At 34.9% G+C, this 14,423-nt stretch overlaps 1 protein-coding gene across 1 annotated transcript in view; it reads left to right on the top strand.

Moving 5' to 3' along the window:
* Slc2a13 (solute carrier family 2 member 13) overlaps window positions 1-14,423 on the top strand; it is a 335,579-nt gene that overhangs the window by 205,439 nt on the left and 115,717 nt on the right. The window contains exon 5 of the mRNA XM_015493228.2: window positions 13,346-13,509. Within this exon, the coding sequence (XP_015348714.1) occupies window positions 13,346-13,509 (164 nt within the window). The remainder of the gene's footprint in view (window positions 1-13,345; window positions 13,510-14,423) is intronic.

The following is a 14,423-nucleotide window of genomic DNA, read 5'->3' as shown; positions in this document are numbered from 1 at the left end:
GGGAGGGAGGGGTTTTGGGGGGCAGGAAAGATAGTGCAGAGAGATGGATATCATTTCCCTAGGTACATGTATGACTACACATATTGTGTGATGTTACATTGTGTATAATCAGAGAAATGTGAAGATGTGCTGCAATTGTGTACAATGAATCAAAATGCATTCTGCTGTCATATATACTTAATTAAAATAAATAAATTAATAAAAATTGAAACATTCTTTTCATTTAACAGAATCTGAACATACTATTTGTGGACTTAAATTACAAAAAAACAAAAAAAAAACAAAAAAAAATTTTTTTTTAAATCCAACTAGCAAGATATTCAAAAATTAAAACTGGATCCAGGATACCATTCACAAACGCACACTTAAAAAAATTATATAATTTTTATTGCACAAAAGATCAGTTTTCTTACTTAGAATTGCTTTTCCTACTTTTAATCATGACTTTTATTTTTATTTTAAAAAGCTATACATTTTTAAATGAATACCTTATTTTCTATAAATATATGTAGATAAAATGAATTTATGAAAAATATCAACCCACTACATAGAACACTGCTGAGCATTTTCCTAGATTTAGGAAATAGACTATATTTATTGTGGCTTTTATCTCAATAATATGGAAATATCTTATTATAATTTAGAGTAGATTAAACCAAATTATAATATCAAAGTTAGAATCTACTTAAAATTTTAAATTTTATTGCTGATATATGGGTTGGTAAATTGTTAATATAAGTGTCAGGGTTTGTATTCTTTTGTTCTTTGCTCAATGATAATGTTATCCTACAACCTTGGTTTATAAACAGAGGCAGAAAATGTAATATGACTTTGGTCTTTATATCTTTGCTTTTCACTTGCTGTCTTTAGAGAGAAATTTTTGTCTTCTCTGTCACAAAGGACTTTTATGTCATTATTTTGAAGCTTGTGATATTTCTTATTTTTTTAAAAAAATGGCTGGGTTTGTTTTCTATTTATTAATTGCTTGTTTGCTGTGGTTGTGTTTTTAGTGGCAAACTCTAAATTCTCTATGAGAATACTTTTAAAAATTGGTGTACTTACTTACTGTGCTCAGTTTATCAGGAAAAAAGAAAACAGTGAGAATGAAAATAAGGATTAAAGTAAAAAAAAGGGGGGGGGGGCTTCCTTTTGACTAACATTTCTCATAGCCTCAACAGTTGTGCAGATAAGTCACAATGATAACATCATAAACAGTACAGTTCCATAGTAGGTCCTCTGGGTCTGCTACAGGGAGCAATAAAGCCACACACATTAGCTCTTCTCCCCATAAAACCTGAGTAAGTTGAAAGGATGAGAAACTGTGACCTTGCCAACTTGTTTCAAGTCATGCAGGTTAAGGAGATGGGGTTAGCCACAGCCTTACTCATTACAGAAGTGCAGCCATAGCTTTCTCTCTGCTCAGGCCCTTTTCCCACTTAGAATATAAATAGCATGCCTTATGTAGCAGTGGTGGGAATGTAAACCACAATAGAGTGCCTGCTCTTAGTTGATTTTCAAACTTTTGAGGCTAGATAGACCTGATAGATCTCCTCGTATAATTAAAGTCAAATTAATGTATGAATTTACAGATTTGATTTAACCACTAACAAACCATATTCATTATTCCCATAAGTGTTACTTTTCAATATAGGATTATTCTCTTCCTATGGTATTTTCAAATATTTTTAAAAAGAAAGAAAAAAGAACCTTAGACAACAAATAGTTGTGATCCAATCACTTACAAAAACTATAATTTCATAGCAAAGAATGGAAATGGTATCTGAATGTCTGAAAAAGCTATATTAATGTTGAGCGCAGATTGATTTTAGCAGTAATGTGGTTTATAGAATGAGCCTGGGTCTGAGCCCATCCCAAACACTAACCTCAAGTGAGTTCACAACTTCTTTAAGCCTCCAGGTTTCTAATATATAAAAATGCAGTAATGGTACTTATCTTAAAGATTATCAAGAGTAATAGGCCTGCAGAAAAGAATATCCATTAATTCCAAGTTCTTGTTTCAGTCTTCATTATAGAGTCCTTGAAGCAATGTATTTTCAGGACTCCTACAGTTCATTAGCTGAAGACGCAGAAGAGCTGAGACACAATCAGAAACACTCATGTGCTTTCTCAAGATACATCACAGACTCCTGACTTCTTTAGCCTAAACTATTTATGCTCTTCTTATGAAACAGGAACTGAAGACTAGTTTTATTCCTTCTGTGAAAGCATAGGCTCTTGGACTGAAAAGTGAAGGGAAGGCTGAGAGTTCAGCGGAGGAGCCAGAAGAGCAAAGAAGTAGAGATGCTGTAGTAATGGTCATCCCCACATGTAGCCTGGAGCTCAGTAGCCTGACTGAAAATGATGGGGGTGGGGGCAAGGGGAATAGTTGGTGAAGAGTTTAGATGTCTGGGCGTCTGAGACTGGCCAGGGCTGGTGCAATATATCTCTCTTGAGGGCAGTGTACTTCAAAGGTATCCCAGAAGACTGGCATCTTAAATACATTCTCAAATTCCACTAAAAAACAAAACAAAACAAAACAAAACAAAAAAAACAAAGCAAAACATTACTTTTGAAACTTTGAGAGATTTTCAGTCAGTAATTTCCAATGTTGTTCAAACTTTAAAAAGTATGAAGAAATTAAAGTTACTCAAAATCTCACCTCCCAAAGATGACTGCAAACTCCTAATTGTGCATCTATACTGAAACTTACAAAATTAAAATCACATACTATGTTCCAGTATATAAATGTTTTACTTACTATAAGTGTGGTACTATTTTTTCATGTTGTTACCTATTATCTTGAAACATGTCCTTAATATCTATGTAGAATTATTTTGGCTAGGCCTTAATTTTGTTAACCAGTCCTAAAATGCATGGTATCAGTGTATGTATAGTTTTCTGTTGTTGCTTCAAAATATTGCAAATTTTAGTGACTAAAAAATTCACTGGGGCTGGGGATGTGGCTCAAGTCATAAAGCTCTTGCCTAGCATGCGTGAGGTACTGGGTTCAATTCTCAACACCACATAAAAATAAAAAATAGATAAAAAAGATATTTTGTCCACCTAAAACTAAAATAAATAAATAAATTTTTAAAAATTTTTAGAGATTCACAAATTTATTATCTGACAGTCCTGTGTGTCAGAAATTTGGCAGAGGTCTTAGTGGGCTGTAAGCAAGAGTTGGCAGGGGTGCAATCCAGTGTGGACATTATAGGCGCTAATTTATTTCCTTACCTTTTCTCCCTTATAAAAGCCTCCCAGGTTTCTTTGTTATGTCCATTCATGAGTGACAAGGGTAAACATGTTTCTTAGCTCCGGGTTCATGCTTCTCCTCTCAACACAGGTGATATTGTCACTTCTATGCCTTTCTTGCCAAGAAGAAAGAAAATCTAGAAACTTTTTGTAAACTAGTATTTAGGTTAAATGTAACAATGGCCTTCGCAACAGAACAGTTAGTTACTTTTCCATGGAGTTAGAATAACTAACCCAGATGTCAGCAGTGGTCACTGGAATAGAAGCATCTAGATGGAAAAGAAAGTCTACCAATGGGTACTTAAGGAAAGCTGAATATCTAATAATTCCTTGCCCTACCATTGATTGCCATAATAAAGAGGGAGCAGACATCTTCTCAGTCATTTGCAAAAGGACTCTCTTTGTTGTTTACATTCTCCTGATAAGCCTGCTCCTTGAGTGTATTTTCACTAGAGCTCTCAATGGAGAGGAGAGTTTAGATGTCTGGGCGTCTGAGACTGGCCAGGGATGGTGCTATATATCCCTCTTGAGGGCAGTGTACTTAAAAGGTATCCCTTTAACAGACTGCCTGCCCATCTGCCCATCTCTCGGGGTCTCTTTCTAACTAATTGCTTTTATGGTTGTTTTGTTTTATGAAATTCACTATCAGTGACAACTTATTCAGCAGCATAAGTGCTAAGCTAAAGACTTTATAGAAATGAAAATACTTTCTATTTAAAAACAAGTAAAGCAGTAAATATGAATGAGGGTTCATGTTTTGCCCTGTATGTAGAGTGAATAAAATGAATAAGAACACTTCACAGTCTCTTAGGAACCCTATGTTATTGTGAGAATGGAATATAGAGCTTTTCCGAGGAGCTAGTTGCACCCTAAAATGCTTAGTATTGTCTCTTTTCAAGTTTGCGTCCCATAGGGTGTTTGCACTGATTGAATGATATATATGCATAGCACATCTGGATACCACATGGCATTTAATAAGGGCCAATAGATGTTATCTCTCCATTTCCTTTTTTATCATGGGATGATTTCTTCCCTTATCCTGACCCTAAAATTGAGTCTTATGGACTCAAAAAAAGCTCAGTAAATGTTAGTTATTTTTCTTGTTGTTTTTCTAGTCCATATTTTCCAATGACACCGCTTTATATTTTCATCATAAGGAACAGGGATGAAAAAAGCATTTCTGAAATCGATTTTACACACACAAAGAGAAACAGAGTTAAGACAATACAGTTAATTTGGACTTAGAAAAATGTTTAATTCAAAAGTATTTGCTTAATTTTCTTTTTTTCCCTTTTGTTTTGCAGAATTAGCTAGATGATTCAGTTGCTTCACTGTGATATCTTAAGAATTAAAATTCATACCCTTCATGCAGTACTCCCTCAATACATGTATGCTTTTCTTCTTCAGGTCATTTTTTCATGTGTAAACATGAGAATTTTTTTTCTGTCATCTGTGAAAGGTTCTTTAGTTTTGCTAATAATGGAATAAGCAGGTCCTGGTGCTGCATGTGTGCACTAGAAATGAACCAAGTACAATTTTAGGGCTTTCCGTTTGAACATCAAAGGGCACAGTGCTGTCAGTGTGCCCACATCAAGCTAGCAGCTTAATTCACTATTTAATAATACATCGGTATGTCAGGCCTCCCTTTGCAGTTTCTTTCCCCAGGGCTATTATAGCTTAACTGGTTCCTCTGCTATTAAAAAAATTGATCAGCTTTCTTTCTATTATATTTGAAAGAGGAAAAATAAGATTTATCGATATTAATTTTAAAGTCTTTATTCACTTTACTTACCCCCCCTTTTTTCCCACAGTTTGAGAGAGTGTAGTTAAATATACAGAAGGACGATAGGTGGTAAAATAAACGTTAAAATTGGTGACTTAGGAAGTAGGTCAAAGTAGGAAAACATGGTTTCTACACAAGAAACTTGCTATAGAGTAAGTAGGGGCTGTACTAACGGGGTCACAAAGCCTGTCCTTTTCAAAGTGGTCTTGGAATGACCAAATTCCTTTAAAATCTATCACAATCCTGGATGTGAGGGTAAAGATGGACAGAGGATGGTCAACTTAATTTTTCATTTGTTAACAATCTGCAAATCATTCTTGTTTCATACCAAAGTCTGAGATCCATGTTGCTCTAAACATTTTAGCAGCCAATACAAAAAGGAAGAGGTGTTGTTCCATGATTCAGTGTGTCTAAGGTAGAGACAGCTCACTTGTCTCATTGATCATAAGCATTACCTTATGCTACTAGGAACGATTTCTCTCTGGGTGCTTTGGTGGTGGTACATACCCTTTAATACTTGTGTATTCTTCTCACAGAAAATCGATTCTAATAATCTAAACTCATAGGTATACGTTTCGATACTTACGATAGTTAAACCATGCCATGCAATCCTTCTATACAAAGGGAAAAAAAAAAGTCTCTCTGAAGACAAACATACAATGTGAGTTTCTCATGATTATTTTATTTCCTTAAAGTAATATTATATTTAGTTTACAGAGTTGGAAGCTAATTGTGCTTGAATATAATGTATAGCATATTCTAATCTACAAAATTTTAATACACAAAAATTTAAGAAATGTGTGTTTATGGAAAATGGGAAACATAAAGAAGAAAAGTCATACCTTAATCTCACCACTTTGAGATTATCTGTCTGATATTTTGGTTTATTTATTTTGCCTTTAATTAAGTGAGATTCTGCCCTTGCATACTTTTGTACTTTGCTTTTTTCCTCACTTCATTCTCATGCTCCTGATCTATTTTCCCAGTTTGTGATTCCACAAGAGATAGAGTTATAAATAATGTGCATAAAAGTACATATCTTTGCATAATCACATTCTTTGTGACCGTGCTCTAAAATGTTTTTATATAGAATAAAACATTCTTGCAAACTTTTTTACTCATGAATGTTCAAGGCTGTTAGCGCTTAAAATAAAATATCATTTTATTCCCTTTGAAGTCAGTCCTAAGAGCAATATTCTTCCTGAAACAAATGCCATGACCTGCCCTTTTTTTTTTTTCCCCCTTCACACTCAGGCTCTTAAACCTCCTGAGAAGAATTTTAAATAGACTGTCACCTTTGCTTTAATGAGGGGTTAGATGGGCACAACTTGAAACTAAGTACATAATAAAATGATGGAAAGAGGAGTTTGTGTCCGTGTTAGCATAAAAATTAAGTCATAGGTAATCTGTGTGTATTTGTGGGTATGTGTGGGTGCATAGGCTACTAGGAATTGAACCCAAGAGTGCTCCTACCACTGAGCTACAACTCCTGACTTTTTTTTTTTTTTTTTTTTTTTTTTTTTTGCTGTTTCAAGACAGAATCTCACTGAGTTACAGAGGCTGGCCTTAAACTTGAGATCCTCCTCCCTAAGCCTCCTTTGATATGGAGTCATTTTTAAAGTGGTTTTCCAGCGATCAGGGCACCTGGTAACTCAAAGTGGCCAGTGAAGTGGGAAGGAGTATAGCTAAATGAGGATGGGGATGGAAGTGGAGAGTGCATTGGAAGCATTCAGGACATAGCCCTCTACCCTTGCCCTTTTTATCCCTCTCCAAGGAACTTTTTTATTTTTTTTGCTAAACCCTCTCGATTATTTGAATACTTTATTCTTAACATTATTATAATTAGTTAAGAAGTTTAAAAATTGGACAGACTAAAATTCACTTAGTGCATCTTAATTATATGCCTAAAAGGTAAAGCTTTGATACATGAATTATATTTCAATAAAGATATAGGGGCCTGGGGTTGTGGCTCATTGGCAAAGCACTTGTCTCACACATGTGAGGCACTGGGTTTGATCCTCAGCACCACATAGAAATAAACAAATAAAATAAAGATATTGTGTCCATCTATAAGTAACTAAATACATACATACATACATACATAAACAAACAAACATACAAGGTCAAAGAGGTAGCAGGGTCACATCCCATTCATTTATTAAAATAAACATTAGTAAGTGTCTAAAATGTAGTCATAAGCCTGCTTCCACATTGATTTTCTTACATAAACACACTTATATTGTCATATATGAATTTTAAATTTTAGTTTCTTTAAAACAGAACAAAAACTAAAACATAACTTTTGAGAAGAAAAGCAAGGACAGAATCTTCCTAGACTTTCACATTTTATCTCGATTTTTTTAAGGTTGTGTTATACAGTTTTAATAACTTATCTTTCTTGACTCTTTCCCAAAATTAGGGTTTTGTTTTTATTACAACTCTTTTAATATGTACAATTTATTGATTTATTTATTATGTTTTAAAATAATTGCAGTAACAGACATAAACAGGTTTGGCAACAGTCTCTCTGAATTTGATATCTATGCAGCTCAAAAAATGGCAAGATTTGAGCCTGTGTGAAGCCCTAAACACTGAGTTCTCCTAGGAAGTATATTTTAGGGAAAGAATTACTAGGATTATTTGGAAAACTGATGAATTAAAGGTCACATTAGAGAACTTCTTTCATTCTTAGTGATACTTAAAGGAAGGTCTGTGATCTAGTTGTGCTGGATGAGACAAGTTAGTGATCTTTTCCTGATTTTTCCGAAAGGATAAAGCCAGAACAAGTGGATTAGTTTCTTAGGTGGAGTGTATGGTCATGCTGGGAAAGGTCAGGAGCTATCTCCTTAGAAGTTACTTTGGCACATTTCTTTTTCTTTTTCTTCCTAAAACACTAATAAAATCATCTAAATTTTGAAGGTTTTTTTTTCTGTTGTTTTGGTAATACATTAAAAGTTAGTTATATTAGTGTTATATTAGTAATTATGTTCTGAGGATTACGATGATTTTTGCATCATTGTTTGATTTAAGAACAGCATGATAGGGGCTGGGATTGTGGCTTAGTCACAGAGTACTTGCCTCACACTTGTGAGGCACTGGGTTCAATCCTCAGCACCACATTAAAAATAAATAAAATAAAGATATTGTGTCCATGTATAACTAAAATATATTAAAAGAAAAAAGAATAGCATGATAGAGTTCACTAGTATGTTACCTCAAAACACATGTCTATGTGTATTCCTAATTTTTACTATTTTATTTTCGGTTTTATATCTTGCATCTAATAATGTACAAGGTGGATTTTCTGTGTAAAAAATACGTGAAAACATGTTTAAAAATTTTAAAATGATTTTTTCTGCATTGGTTAAAACATTTTTCTCTTAAAACCATTCATGTGTTTTCCATAGTTACCTATGTTTTGACTGTATAACTTAGAAATATAATTTACTTAAAAGAACTTTTATTAGGATGACATTTTATATACTGTAGTCAGTGTGCCTTGGTATGTAGTATAAATGTATTTTATAATACTGGGAGCTCTTAAAAGAGCCAAAAAAAAAAAACCCTCATAACTTAGATAATGGAAATCTCCAAGGGCTTATGTTTACTCAACTACTCTGTAAATTCTAGTCTTCTCATTTAGCTTGGCCTCTATCCCACTGTGAACATGACCCATAAGAATGCTGAGTAAGGCAAGGTTAGTAGATGACTATTTTGAAGTTTCTAGAATACTGCTCAAACATTACACCTGTGTGCCCCATAAATCAAACTATTTGTGACTAAATTTCAGCAGTTAATTTTACCTACTTAACTCTCACTGTCAGGATGAGTATGTTCCATATCCCTTTTATTCATGATATTAAAGTCTTTATAATTTCATGCCAATAAAGTTTTGTCTTTTATTTTGTAAGACAGTTAAGAGTGTCCTTTACTATCTTGCCTTGACTGCCATGAATTTTAGAGCTCTCTTCTAGTGGTTACGCAGCTAAAGTTTTCATGTGATCATCTTCTATGTCTCCTACTCTCTCCTACCAATCAACATTCATTACAGCACTTCTGTCAGGTAGTTTTTGATTATAAACATTCTTAATTCCTTTTTGACATTTTGCGGCAGACAAATCGAATAAATTCAACAATTACTGAGTGCCTACTTCTTGCTGTTAAGCTCTGTAATATTGGCAGTAGTGGAAAAGGATAGGCGATGGTCTTAAGAAACCAAAAAATCAGCAATTCCTAGGAAATGCTTTGTTCAAACAGGAATTAATAGATGTATTTTGCTAGGCGCATGAGGTACCCATGTTAATTCTTTCATTTGTAGTTCAAAGTCATCATGAGGCTAAGTGATCATTACTGAAGCATACATATTTTCTAGGGCTATTATGTCTTAGATTTAAAATTTGAGAGTGGAAGCTGGGTATCTCATAGTTTCTGAGATAGCAGTGCACATACAATTCCAGTCTTTTCTGTTCCTAAGCCTCCACAAAGGGTTGTGGAGCTGGTCTCTGTGAGAACACACTGCTCTTAAGCCTTTCAACTTGGGGAGAGGTGGTTTGTTGGAGGGGACCAGAGGTTGCCTCAGGGAATCTCTAAAAAGATGATAGTGTGTCTGATCCATATTATGAAATGACTTTAAAAAGAGCAGGCATTCCTGCTTTGAGTCTAACAGGAAAAGAAAGCTTTGTTCAGTTGTTCATGTTGTTCTTTAATGAAGAAGGTTCTCTTATGCTTTGTGAAACTTTTGAATGCATACTCATTCCCTTGAAAATTCAGACTACTACATAAAGGTGTACAAGATGGTAAATAGTGATAGCCCATGACTTAAGCGATGGTATTGGCCAACCTTTTATGAAAACACTGAATTTTACACATATTAAAATATAAGTTAAACATATCTTTCTGCAATTCCATGACCTGACTTTTAAAATAAGGTTTGTGAATTATTCTAACCTAGATGTGTCATCCCTTGCCCTATAAAAGAGAATACAGTTGTTGCCTGATTTTTTCTGGAACTGATTGCCCTTTACATTGTTCTCATCTTTTATTACTTGCTTTCTCCTTTTAATTGTTGGCCTTTTGCTTATTTTATTGTTTACTAACACCTTTCCTGTGATAGGCAGAATAATGTCCCCCCGCAAAGATATATGGAACCTTTGAATATGTTCCTATGAATCTCCCCTCCCAAGGATCTCTAGAACCTATGGATATGCTGTGTTACTTGGCCCAGGGAAATTAAAGGTGGCAGACTGAATTGTATGTGTTCATCAGTTTACCTTAATTAGAGAGATTACCCCGGATTTTCTGAATGTGCCCATTGTAATCACCAGGGCCCTTAAATGTAGAAAAAGGAAACAAAGAGGAAGGCAGAGTGAAGCCACATGAGTGAGACTTGGGCAGGGGCCTGAGAATATAGGAAAACTCTAAGCTGGAAGAAGCCAAGGAAACAGCTTACCCCTGGATCCTCCAGAAAGGATTGCAGCCCTAATGATACCTTTGGTTTCTAACATCCACTGAGTCTCTTCAGATTTCTGACTTATAGAACTGTAAGATAGTAAATCTGTTGTTTTAAGCCAACAAGCTTGGGGTGATTTGTTATGGCAGCAATTTAAAAAAAAAAATACATTTACCGGTGTTAGAGAAAGGAAAATAAAGATAAAACTCGGGGTAGTTCATTCAAGAAAATCTTGCGGGTTGTAGTTGCACCTCAGCCCACTCTCACCGTGTCCATCATCACAGATAATCTGCAGTGGCCAGTTGCTGCTCTGATGACTTGACATAGGCTTCAAGACTATATCCCCTGGGTACAGTCTGCCTCCACTCCACCCACTTGGCTTTATCATTGGGGCGATCTTTTCACAGAAGAGATTTCATCCTGTTATTTCTTTCTGAAGTCCATTTTGTGATCTTCCATTGCCTACAAAGTAAAGCCCAAACACAAAGCATTATATCCGAGCCCCTTCCACAGAAGCTTCTGCTACAGTCCCTTGCTTACTCCTCTACTTTTATTTGTATTTTATGTTCAGACAAGGTAAAATGCTCAGGCTCTGTGAACCCAGCATGCTATTGTGCTCTTTTGTCTCTGAAGTACGTTGCCTCCTTCACCTGGGTTGCCTTCCTGGATTGTCATCTGGACTGGCCAACTCATGTGAATTTTTCAGTGCTTAACACAAAGATTAGATTCCCTGGAAAATCAAGGAACCATCCCATAAAATGAATCATTTTTTTTCCTGTCCTTTATGCCACACTATAATTTGTACATCTTGTGATATTAAAACCAGTTTGTTTCCATTTCATTCTCCAATTCTAAACTGAGTCTCTTGAGGGCAGCAACAGACTCTGATAGCATCTGTGGGATCTTATCACTCACGTAGCTTATACAGCAGGCACTCAATAAGTATTCAGTGAATAAAGGATTATATTTCCTGGACAGCACACCACAGAGATGCCATTAGAATTCAGCTTTCTGAATCCCAGGACACTGTTTTTTTGCATTCTGCCTCTAAAACATTGGCACCACAAAAGGAGTTTTTTATACTTGTGTAATTTTTCATTTTAAATAAAACAGAAAATAACTTAGTTTGATACCACTACCATTTGTCTCCCCTAGCTGAACACTTGGAATTTCATGATTTTTATTATATCAAAATAAAAACATCAAACAGCCTCTGTGGTTTTAGGTTTTTTTTTTGTTTTTTTTTTAATGACTCCTTTTCTAAGAATCGGTTTGTGCAGTGTATCTGTTTTTATTGCTAAAGCATTGGGGAGATTCTGAAATTTAGTAACACGGCAAGTATCAAATTATTTGGGCTTTAAAAATAATATTTGGATTATTTCTGAACCTATTTTCTGCCTTTTCAGGCTTGTTTTTATGTTAATTTCTTGGTGGTCACACATAGGTTTGACCTTTTATGCAGGCCTTTGTGAAAGTGCATACAGATTTGGAAGCTGGGATGGATTGGTATCATAGTTTTTATCATCACTTCACATTCTGACTGCAGAACATTCAGAATTTTCATGATGATGAGCGTGATTCCACTGGTAATTTCCTTTTTTAAAACAGTTGTCAGAATTCATATTCTGTAAAACTCATCATTCATGCTGCATAGTAGTTTTTAAGTGTGGTATACTATTTTTAAAAAAGGCATTTTTTTCTCAAAATGAATGAGTCCATGTTAATATTTCATGTAATAACCATCATTGCTAATTTTAGAAAGTAGTAAACAGAAGCCATTGATGTATCAATGAGACTTAAACATGTTTAAAATAGATTTTACTTTTGAAGTACTATGGAAGTATTGATAAATATCTGGAAGCTACTGATTTTTAACTATGGAATATCCAGCTTGCTCTCACATATTGCTTGGATGTCCACTACTGTCAGGTGTGCATAAAGTGAACTTGTTTTAGGATAGCTTGAAATGCTAGGCAAAGCTGTGGTTGAGACTATGTATTTAGGATGTGAATTCTACATATTTCATCCTCAATCACTGGAAGTACTTATCTTTCTTTTCAGGTCAACTTAAAGTAATGAGCTTCTATAGCTACTGATATTTCTACCAGAAAAGAAATGTTCCATGGGAAACCTGTCATCCTTAAATGTGCCAGACGTATTTTCTGTTATGTACCAACAAACAGGCATGATGGTCTTTTAAGAACTAGTCTCCAGTGAACTCTTTTAGCACAGATGAGTCTGCAGAGCTTAGTCATGCTAAGAATGTGCTAGAGACTTCACTTCACCAAAGACTCCACTTTCTAGGAACCACAAATCCATTCTCAAGTAGTCAGTTTCTTATCTCCTTACACAGTGCTAGATGTATCCTCACACAAACTTATTTCTTGTGTCTTCTTTGAAGAGATTCTTTACTTGTTTTATTTCTACCATTACATCGCATTTCTTATTATATGCTGTGAGTCATTTTCTTCTTTTAAGGACATTAATTCATTGCTGATTCATACCACAGACTTGGAGCTTATTGTTGATAGTTTTTGTCAAAGTACCAGCTGCTGCTGTCCCTAGTGGTGGGTAAGGTATGTTTCACTGAGGAAGCTTTCAGCCCTCTGTTCATTGGTTTAGGTGTCTTTTTTAAGGGGGGCGGCGGGAGGTAACAAAGTACAAAGTAAATATATCTAAACACAGTTTCTGTAATTGTGCTCCTTTAAATAACTGGTCTGAATTCCCTTGATAACTTGATGTTATTGCTGTATTAGCCATGATTTTCTTTTTATTTTTTGAGGTGGCTAAATCTTTTTCTGTCTGAATAACTTTGCTTCTTTGAATAAGCAGCAGCAATTGATTTATTCTTTGCCTTTCAGGTACTACAGTGCAACCATTCTACAGATGTCTGGTGTGGAAGATGATAGACTTGCAATATGGCTGGCTTCAGTTACAGCTTTCACAAACTTCATTTTCACATTGATAGGAGTCTGGCTCGTTGAGAAGGTGGGCCGACGAAAGCTTACCTTTGGTAGTTTAGCAGGTAGGTGCCTAGATGAAGAATTCAGTTTTAAACTTTTTTCTAATGATGACAGGCTTTTAAATGATAACATTGAAACCACTTCTGATATTGGTTTCTTTGACAAACAACATAATATGAGAGTAATAGACCAAAATAAAATAAAAATGAGAATTTGTTTGTTTTTTGATACAAGGGATCAAACCTTAAACCCGGGAGTGCTTTATCACTGAACTGTGCCCTCAGTCCTTTTATTTTTTGTTTTGAGGCAGAGCCTCACTAAGATCCTTAGGTCTTTAGGTGCTCTCTAAATTTTTGAGGCTGCCCCGAGCTTGTGATCCTCTTGCCTCATCCTTCCAGGAAAAAATAAGACCTTTGAATGAATATTAAGATACAAGACTAGTTGGGCTAGGGATGTGGCCAACTAGCGCTCTCCTGGCACGGGTTCAATCCTCAGCACCACATAAAAATAAAAAAAAATAAAGATGTTGTGTCCACCAAAAACTGAAAAATAAATATTAAAAAAAAAATTCTCATTCTCTCTCTCTCTCTCTCTCTCTCTCTCTCTCTCTCTCTCTCAAAAAAAAAAATACAAGACTATAAACTAGATTGTAAGTAGGAACCAATTGTAAGAACAATCTGGGTATACTGAGGGTAATATTTTTCTGTTGTTTTTGGAGTTCAGCTCAAAGGAACAGAAGTAAAAGGAATAATTATTTTTTGTTCTATTCCTTGTTTGAAAAATGTTATATTTGTGAACTGACTTTATGTTGTATTTTTAAGTTTGGAATTATATGGAAACAAATTTGAAGCATTTTTTTCCAAAGCTCTTTCAACAGTGAAATATTGGAACCATATAATTTCGTCACAAAGCAGGGACAAACTCTTTTTGTGTTTGATACAAGCCTAAATCCTAGGATAAGTTCTGATTGGTTAAG

Source organism: Marmota marmota, unplaced genomic scaffold, assembly GCF_001458135.2.
Source record: "Marmota marmota marmota unplaced genomic scaffold, marMar, whole genome shotgun sequence".
Classification (NCBI taxonomy): Eukaryota; Metazoa; Chordata; class Mammalia; order Rodentia; family Sciuridae; genus Marmota; species Marmota marmota.
Note: the sequence above shows the minus strand (reverse complement) of the source record. Positions and strands in the feature narration are given on the sequence as shown.